Below are 10,101 nucleotides of genomic sequence, written 5' to 3' on the forward strand. Positions count from 1 at the left end.
AAGAAATCAAGAAAGAAATTGCTCCACATGGAATATGTATTGATGCCTTTCCCTCCAGATGTTTTGGACTATAACTCCCATCATCCCTCACCACTGAGTCCTCCTGTCTGGAACCAATGGAGGTTGTAGTCCAACTACATCTAGAAGGCATCCGGTTTTCAGAAGGAACCTTATCAGAAAGGGGGAAATGCGGAGTCCATGACAGCAGAAAATAAAAAGCTGAACATGAGATGGGAATTCCCATTATGGAGTCCTTCTTTCCCTTTCCCTACAGGAAAGAACACCTCATGAGCTATTATTTGCAATGGAAGGCCTTATTAGTAAAAGGCACATTGAGCAAGCAGATGCGTTGATCCTCCTTAGAGTCCCAGGGCACTGGAACATAGAAAAGAGTTGTGTTGAAGGATAATGGTAAAAAAAAAGTGGGATGTAAAAGCCATAGGAATTTTGCATGTTAAGGCGTACAAACACAAAGGTTGTCTCCTCCACTTCTGCTCACTGGTCAAACGCCCATGGAGTTCACATATCCCATTCCCACCCCCCATCCGACTAATGTTCATGAAAGAGCAAGGGTATAAGAAGAGCTTGCTGGATCAGGCCCATCTAGTCCAGCATCGTGTTCTCGTGGCAGCCAGCCAGATGCCTGTGAAAAACCTGCACGCAGCACCAGAAAGCAATAGCTTCCTCCTGTGGTTTCCAGCAACTGGAATTCAGAAGCCAGTCAGCATCCATCTGCATCATGGCCAGTAAAGGTAAAGGTAAAGGGACCCCTGACCATTAGGTCCAGTCGTGACCGACACTGGGGTTGCGGTGCTCAACTCGCTTTATTGGCCGAGGGAGCCGGTGTACAGCTTCCGGGTCATGTGGCCAGCATGACTAAACCACTTCTGGCGAACCAGAGCAGCGCACGGAAACGCCGTTTACCTTCCTGCCGGAGCGGTACCTATTTATCTACTTGCACTTTGACATGCTTTTGAACTGCTAGGTTGGCAGGAGCTGGGACCGAGCAACGGGAGCTCACCCCATCGCGGAATTCGAACCGCTAACCTTCTGGTTGGCAAGTCCTAGGCGCTGTGGTTTAACCCACAGCGCCACCCTTTAACCCACAGCGCCACCCATCATGGCTAGTAGCTATGCCTAATTTTCTGCACTGTGTGTAATTATTGTGCCAACTGTCTTGTTCTTTAAAGCAAAACCCTTAAATGTTACAAAGGCGCCACCTTTCTGTCAACCTGCAATATTTCACTTGCCTGTCCATCTTTATCATAAGGCGAATCAAAGTTATCCAGAAACAGCCTGAAAACTTGCTCTTCAGACCATTCCCCATTCTGGTACTTGGGATGGTGTTTTGCATTGTAGACTCCTCGTAAATCTTCAATGGTGACAATCCCATCCCCGGTCTTGTCTAGCTTTCGAAAGGCTTGCATGATGACTTCTTTTCTTGCGTTGGACATGGGAGGCTTTAAAACAACACCAACAAATGAACATAGTAAAGTCATTGGATCGTCACCCATGTCCAGCAGGGTCTTTGTACCGACCAAGACTATTACTGTAATAAAAATATTGGCAGATTGGCTGCATTTCCTTTAATGTGTTCATAGGGCTTTGGGTCACCAAAAGGAAGGTTGCAGGACCCGTTTGATCATAAAGGACTTATATCCTGCTTTATAGACCTGGGATAAATGATAGAAAGGATAGGAATGCCGATTCACCATTGGAAGACTGTGTTCATAAAATCAGAGGGGTTGCCATCTGCAGGAAAAGCAACATAGTTGTATGGTACCTCACAGACTAATATATTTATTACGGTATAATCATTTGTGATCAGGGTTTTAAATTGTATGGAGAGCCTTCCTGAGTATAGGATGTTCAGAGGTTTGCCCTCCAACTTGTGGAGGGCACTCTCAGCCCCACTTCCCCCCACAAGGGGGGAAATGTTGCATACAGTTAGATGGGCAGGCATAAAATCCTGTTCACATGACAACCAAGCAGTGTTTGAGGCAGAACTAACAAAACGAACCCCATCCCTTCATGTATGGGCATTTACATAGGGCATGGTGGAATGCATACAGCCATGTGAAAGGAGCTTAAAACGGATTTCAAAGGATTGAGGCTACTAGCCTACATACACTTACTAGTGAGCAAGGCCAATGAACATACTGGGACCTGCTCCAGAGTGAATATGGGCTGCATATGATTGTATTTTCATATAACTTACTTTGGCCTTTCATGACTGTTTCATTTCACCACAACGGAGCTTTTTATGAATCACCATCCACAAAAGGAAATGGTACATTGCAGGTGGGTTTTCAGAATAGAATTCATAAGCTTATATAGTACCATATTGGCCTGAATATAAGCCTCACTCCCCCCCCCCCAATTCCGACTGTGAAATGTTAAAGTGTGGCTTATATTCGCGACCTTACGGTATGCAGCCAGGAGAGCATGGCAAACAGCACCAGGAGTGTGGCAAAGCAGCGCCCGCCCTGTGCGTAGTCCCTGTCTTCCCCCAAGGCCGCCGCCAACGCAGTGCAGCCCCCCCTCCCCAGTAGGCAGCCAGGAGCGGCAAGGAAGGGAGCAGCTTATATTTGGGTATTTTTCCTCCCCCCCTCCAATTTTAAAGGTGCGATTTATATTCGGGTGTGGCTTATATTCGGGCCAATACGGTAGCTATTGCCTGGCTCACATGCAATGGGAAGCCATTGTTAACATTAACCAAAGTTTATAAGCCAACAACAAACCATGGCCTATGTGTGTGGTTTGTTTGTGACTAATAAACCACGGTTAAGCTGCTGAACAGAGTCCAGGTGATCACAGTAAGCCATTGTTTATTAAACAATGGTTAAATTATATTTTTGTTACACTTAAGACCAGTGCTTTTTCCAAAAAATGTTTAGAGGTACTCTCATTTTCCTGCTTATATTTAAATACTGCCCCTCAATGAGGCCAAACTTAGATTCACAAAATGCTTAGGGGCATGAGCCCCCCTGTGTCCCACCAGAAAAAAAGCACTGCTTAAGATGCGGGTGGTGCTGTGGGTTAAACCACAGAGCCTAGGACTTGCCGATCAGAAGGTTAGCAGTTCGAATCCCCGCAATGGGGCGAGCTCCCGTTGCTCGGTCCCTGCTCCTGCCAACCTAGCAGTTTGAAAGTATGTCAAAGTGCAAGTAGATAAATAGGTACTGCTCCGGCGGGAAGGTAAACAGCGTTTCCGTGCACTGCTCTGGTTCACCAGAAGTGGCTTAGTCATGCCGGCCACATGACCTGGAAGCTGTACTCCGGCTCCCTCGGCCAATAAAGCGAGATGAGCGCCGCAACCCCAGAGTCGGCCATGATTGGACCTAATGGTCAGGGGTCCCTTTACCTTTACCTTTAAGACCTTTTTGCACTAAAGTTACCATTCTATATTTCTATGACACAGAAAGCATTTCTTTTAAAAATAAAATAAAATAAATTAGCCTTACCCTTAATGTTATGAGAAATTCATCAAAGTCTATTGTTCCACTCCCATCTTTATCAAAGATCTTGAAGATCTTTTCAGCTTCATCTTTGTCAATCATCACAGCGTAATCATTGAGGCCTTTCAAGAACTCTTTGAAATCGATAGTCCTGCTGTTGTCATCATCCATGATTCGAAAGACCCTGAAGAAAAGAAGGGCCACTTTGAAGAAAAGAGTAATAAAATAAAAGAGGATGGAAGAGGAATAGAGAGCAGACACTGATATCAAGAAGTTAGGACACAGGCATTCAAGAGAAAAGAAACAACACAATCCTTTTTCATCCAATAGGGCAGCTCAGTCAGCTCCTACGTAAAAATAAATAAATGTGTAGCATTCATCTGAACTGTTTCCATTCCATCCTCCCTCTCTCTTTCTCCTTTTGTGTCATGCCTTTTAGATTACAAAAGACCTGTCTTGTTCTAACTGTATATAAGTCATTCACGGAGCCCTATCGGCCAAAGACTAGCATACCAATAAGTAAATCTGGACTCTGTTTTCAGATATTGCAAATGAAATGTGCAGCTTCAAGTCCTATAGTCCCCCAAATAGTTAATAGTTAATGTTATTTCTAAGGTTCAAGGCAGTTGCTTGAGTTTGCTACAGAAAAAAATGCCTACTTTCATCGCTTTAACTCATCATCAGTACTTCTGTGCTGTTATTGACAATCATGCATTTTATGCTGCCTTTTGCAAGCTACAGTTGAATAGTTTTGCCCTAAGTGATGCTGTTAGGGGCCTATGAGTTTCCTTCCCTCATTCCTCATTTTCCAAGCCCTCTTACCATTGCCTTCAGCCCATTTCTGCAATGCAGGGGGGTTGGACTAGATAACTCACTGGGTCCCTTCCAACTCTACAGTTATATTTAACATTATGTGAGTTCATGAGCTGTGAAGTGAATTCAGGTGTAATGAGGCCCCTGCAGCCTTCAACTGGTTCAGGTAAGTATTTTCTCTTTCTTGACAGTTTGGCTGCCTCATGACATCATTGCTTGAGGGCCTCTTGAAACAGAACACAGAAATCCAAATGTCTATTAAGCAAGGCCAGCTGTGCTTCAGTAATCTCCTGGCCTACAGAAGAATGTGGGCTGGTTTAATAATTTACCTCATGAACTCATTTTACCTGGCGAGGCCTTTGATGCCAGCAGAGCCCCTTGCTAGGCACTGAAGGCGAAGTCTCTCGATTGGATCTGTAGTTTTGGCAAGGTCTCTTTTGGCCCGGATTGCCATCTCCCGGTCGTGTCTCGCTGTACCAGGCATCTAGGAGAGAAAAAAATGGCAAAAATGTTGGCAACCCTACTCATAAGAAGGAGCTTCATTTACTAGAGTGAAGATGTTCTGTTTGTATGTCCACACCTGTACATAAAAAGTCCATGTGCATTTATGAGTCTGGTTGCAAAGGCTTTTGCAAGGGGAATTTTGAAAATAAAACAGAATGGATGAATGTAAAAATGCAATGGATGAATTCTGAGAAGCAATGTGTGAGTCAGTCAACTGAAGAAAAGGATTCAGTCACAATATTCGGCCACTTTTCCAGAATGTATAAGTTTTGTAGAATTTTATGTGCGTAGTTTGTCAGGCTTGGAGGACAGCTTCCTCAAACCTGGCCGTGTCTCTGCAGTACAGTGGTACCTCGGGTTACATACGCTTCAGGTCACAGACTCTGCTAATCCAGAAATATTACCTCGGGTTAAGAACTTTGCTTCGGGATGAGAACAGAAATCGTGCTCCAGCAGCAGGAGGCCCCATTAGCTAAAGTGGTGCTTCAGGTTAAGAACAGTTTCAGGTTAAAAACGGACCTCCAGAACAAATTAAGTACTTAACCCGAGGTACCACTGTACAGCAACGGAGGTTTGGTGATTAGTAATTTACAAAGTGTACAACCAGAGCTTCCGAATATTTGCTTGAAAACGACTCCTATATTTCACTAAAGTTTACTACCAAATCAGTGTGCATTATGTTGCAGCCTAAATGATTTAGCATTTTTTCACTTGGGAAATCTCTCATTTAGCATAGATCTGGCATAGTCCTGCCCTTTTCCCATCCATCACCAAGATTCCCTTTTGCTAAATAATCCAGAATATAAATCTGTGTGTGTGTGTTGGAGTGAAAAGAAAAGGAGGATTTCTTCAAGGTGTGTATGTACAACTCAAGAATGTTTGCAAAATATGTTCTGCTGTTATATCTAGCTAGCAGTGAAATGTAGATTTCTTTTTTCTCCAAAACAGCCAATTAATGAATTCTCAGAAATGGTTTTGCAACCCTCTGATAGTATCAGTCCAAAAGGTCATTGTGCTAAACTGGAATTTCAACCTTCCCTTAAGAAGAAATACAAAGATCTACTAAGAACATAGTACAAACATATTATGTTTTGAATGATGCACACATTTTTTCCTCAGTGTAGCAACACATCTTAGACTTGGAAACCCAAGAAGGTGCTGTGTTGTTTTAAAAGGGAAAATCTTCTCCAAAATGTTAATTAATAATATATACATATAATTTATAGGTTAAGATAGTCCCCCCCCCCACAAGCAGAAATAGACTGGACTGGCAGCTGAACCTTACTTCAACACTAATGATGGAGCAGCATCCTCCACAGGCAGTAGGCCGAACAAGGGGTGCCAGGGCAAACCATTTGGGAGCAGAAAGGGGGGTTTTCTACCCTGACTCAAAACAAAACATAATATTGATTTCACCCTTTTCATGTGGAATTTCTGTGTTCCACAGACTCTTTTCACAGCACATTTAAAAACATATTTCTTTTTTTACTGTGTCCCTAGTCCATATCAACTTCATTGTCAACATACTCTCTAAGTTTGTCAAATAATAATAATATTATAATAATTTATTACTTATACCCTGACCTCTGGCTGGGCCTCCTCAGTCACTCTGGGCAGCTTCCAACAAGATATTGAAAACACAATAAAAGGTCAAACATTAAAAACTTCCCATAACAGGGCTGCCTTCAGAGGCCTTCTAAAAGTCAGATAGTAGTTTATTTCCTTGACATCTGGTGGGAGGGCATTCCACAGGGAGGGCGCCACTACTGAGAAGGCCTTCTGCCTGGTCCTCCCTCATATATTTCTGCTTAATTTCTCCTTGGCCCAATCTTTTTCATATTGTGGAAGTCTCATTTTTTGTTTGTCTCTTGTATATTTTTAAAAATATTTATATTGTTCTTTTTTCTTTATACGGTTCTTGGACAAGACTTTTCTGACAAAACGTTTAATGTTTAAAAAGAAAGTACCATACTTTTCCGTGTATAAGACTAGTTTTTTTTACTTTAAAATAAGGTAAAAAATCTGGGGGCATCTTATACACGGATAGTGCATATGCCCATTTTCTAAATTTGGGGTCCCCAAAAGTAGGGGATGTCTTATACATGGGTGCGTCTTATACACCAAAAAATACAGTAGTTTCCAAAGGGATTGTGAATATAATCCTGTGGCAATTTTTAAAAGAAAAGAAAAATGTTCAAAGCACTTCTGCACCTAAGAAACTTAACAACAACCCCATCCTTTTTTGTTGGGGTCAGGGGTTGATTTGGGCCGAGATGTTCCTTTGCTGAGCTTGGCTGGCCTCCACTTGCAGATTGATGCCAGCATCATTCCACTGGTGCTAAGATCCTGCTTCCATCCACTGAAGTTGCAGGTGGATCGAAGGCAGCCAGTGGAAAGCCCTGAAATAGGATGTTTAGAGGTAGGGGTGAGAGCAGCTGAGCTGTCCCAGGATCCATTGGATCTCTAGCAAGCCCCACTGCTATCACAAGACAGCATCAGGCCTGAACTGGGTTCAATCACTATGCCAGCTTCAGATTGGTGCAGCAACCTGCCTGACCAGCTTCCACCACTACGTTAACCCATGCCAAGTGAGGATTGTACCCTAAGAAAGAAACATGGGAAGTAGTCCTATTCCGAGGCAAGCCTTTGGTCCATCTGGCCTAAGATTGGCTACTCTGGCCATCGCTCTTCAAGTGAAGATGCTAAGGACTGAACAGGGGAACTTTTGCATGCCATGCATGTGCCCTATCACTGAACTCTATAACAATTTGTTGTTAGTCTTTCTGGTGTCACAGTGTCTTTGTTGACTTTGCCTATACATGTCTATTTAGAATGAGTTATGTGGGACTTACTCCCACATGCATGTACATATAGGACGGCAGCTTCAGTGGCCACGGAAAGCTATTAAATTTCTTCAAATGGAAACCTTCAAAAGCTGCGTGAGAGAGGCTTGGTGCTGCTTCCTTTTTAAAAGTTTTGTTTCCTAGTCAGTTGTTCCGTGGAGACGTTATTAAAGAGCATGGCCACCTATGAAGGCATTTCAAAATGTGTGGCGAATAAAATAAAACTACTTATGGCCTTCAGGTTCTGATACTTCTGTTTTTAGAATGTGCATAGCTTTGAACACTGATGAATTTGCAGGAAATGTAGTATAGAAATTAAATGATTAGTACTACAACTGGAATAGGGACGCGGGTGGCGCTGTGCGTTAAACCACAGAGCCTAGGACTTGCCAATCAGAAGGCTGGCGGTTCGAATCCCTGTGACGGGGTGAGCTCCCGTTGCTCGGTCCCTGTTCCTGCCAACCTAGCAGTTTGAAAGCACGTCAAAGTGCAAGTAGATAAATAGGTACCGCTCCAGCGGGAAGGTAAACGGCGTTTCCGTGCACTGCTCTGGTTCGCCAGAAGCGGGTTAGTCATGCTGGCCACATGACCTGGAAGCTGTACGCCGGCTCTCTCGGCCAGTAAAGCGAGATGAGCGCCGCAACCCCAGAGTCGGCCATGATTGGACCTAATGGTCAGGGGTCCCTTTACCTTACAACTGGAATAACATGGCCTCCAAGTATACGTAAGTCAGCCATTCCTCCTTTAAGTTTTGGCTCAGATGCACTAAAAAGAAAAACGTTCTAGAAAGTAGATCCTTGCATGAGCCATCTCACTTAATATGGCACAATTGTGCACGCCTTCACTTCTATGTTATCCGTAGAGGCGCTGCCATTAAACATGAATGTTCCATTTAGTCATCATAGCTAATAAAGGGGTAGCACAGACCCTCTGTTTATCCATTCTTTAAAGCCATCAAATGTTAGTGGGCATCAGCATATCTTGTGGCAGTGAATTCCATAAGTGAATCAAAGTTGAGGAATACAGGAGCTCCCTCAAAGAGGCACCAGCTCTTAGTTCTTTGCTGCTTGATACCATCAGTCAGCATGGTGTGGCAGCATCTTGGGAACTGATGACGTGCTATAAATAAGTGAGTCTTATCTCAGTGATTTGGGAACAGTGCATTAATAACCCAGTTATGATCCAGTTGAAAAGAACCAGATTCATCGTCCTATGCACCAGCTTCTTAAATACTTATATAACAGCCGAAATCACATAGATGGCTATTGCTGGAAAGCAAAACTGTTTTGTCTAAAGAACCCTGTGGGAAGCTGCTGGCCTTGGCTGCAGCCATTTTTACTGTTCCAACACAGCCTCTCTTTTTGCACTGGCATAGTGAAAATCCCGAGTCGTGACAAAACTCTTCCAAACACCTTTCTACATAGTGCTGCACAACGCCTCCAAACACCTTTCTACATAGTGCTGCACAACCCCTGGACTCAACAGCCCTTCGAACGCCAAGTCTGATTTAGACAGATGGTCGATCAGGATGAACAGCTGCCTTTGCTTTGTCCCCCGACAGTAAGTCTGGTCTTAAATGAGGAAGCAGAAATGGGCAAGGTGGAAAAAGTCTTTCTTTACACAGAATAACCCTGTGTACTTTCTTGGGCATTGATTTCCAAAAACATGCCATAAATCTCCAACTACGTGGTCATATTTATTTACTGCTAATTCGACAGACAGCCTGTTTGTTGCATTTTATTGTGTTTTGTCTATTGTATTTTCAATCTGGTCTTCACTGCTTTGCAGGCCTTTGGGCCCAAAAGCAGAATACCAATGAAGTTTAATAATAATTTGGTGGTAAAAAAGTAGAGATAAGCACACTCACAAACTCCAAAGGCAACATGAGGAGGTCCCATTCAAACCCAGCTTGGTTTCCTCCCCTAGCACTAGAACCAGATCGGTTCTTCCTCCAATTTTGTTCACAGAGCTTATTCTGTAAATATAAACAGCTTCCTGGCCCCGGAAGCATACCCTACTATATGCACAAACTTTTAAAATAGGCAGTATCTTTAAAAAGTAAAGAGCATGGGAAAGCTGGATTATATCAACCTAAATTAAAGGATACTCTTCCTGAGCCAATCAATAAAGTCATAAAGAAAAAAACCATTTACCTTTAATTTGTTACCTGTTGCTCCTAACCTGAAACTACAGACGCTCCCTTGTACAGTTTGGGGAAAGTGGGCCTGTCTCTTCCTAGCATCTCTTCCCGCCCCTGGTCTACACCTCCCCCCTTCTGATTGGACAGACTGTGGTAATTAACGCAGAACCATGGAGAGCACCGAAGGGTGACTGGAAGACGGGAGTGTCTGTCCATCTCAGATTACTTGTTTACATAGTGCTACCCTGCCTAGAGTTTATCACCTTGTTTCCACGGAGACATGGCTTGCTGTGAAAGGCCTAGCGCAACCTGCCAGGGATTTCATTGTTCCTGCGGCTTGCGA

General features: G+C 43.5%; 1 protein-coding gene across 1 annotated transcript in view; it reads right to left on the bottom strand.

Moving 5' to 3' along the window:
- CAPSL (calcyphosine like) overlaps window positions 1–9,961 on the bottom strand; it is a 12,273-nt gene extending 2,312 nt beyond the window's left edge. The window contains exons 1-4 of the mRNA XM_083575931.1: window positions 9,772–9,961; window positions 4,619–4,755; window positions 3,465–3,642; window positions 1,251–1,460 (exon numbers count right to left, since the gene is read on the bottom strand). Of these exons, the coding sequence (XP_083432057.1) occupies window positions 1,251–1,460; window positions 3,465–3,642; window positions 4,619–4,755 (525 nt within the window). The 5' untranslated portion in view covers window positions 9,772–9,961. The remainder of the gene's footprint in view (window positions 1–1,250; window positions 1,461–3,464; window positions 3,643–4,618; window positions 4,756–9,771) is intronic.
- Between the last annotated feature and the right edge of the window lie 140 nt (window positions 9,962–10,101).

Source organism: Podarcis filfolensis (genome assembly GCF_964270895.1).
Source record: "Podarcis filfolensis genome assembly, chromosome: 11".
Lineage (NCBI taxonomy): Eukaryota > Metazoa > Chordata > Lepidosauria > Squamata > Lacertidae > Podarcis > Podarcis filfolensis.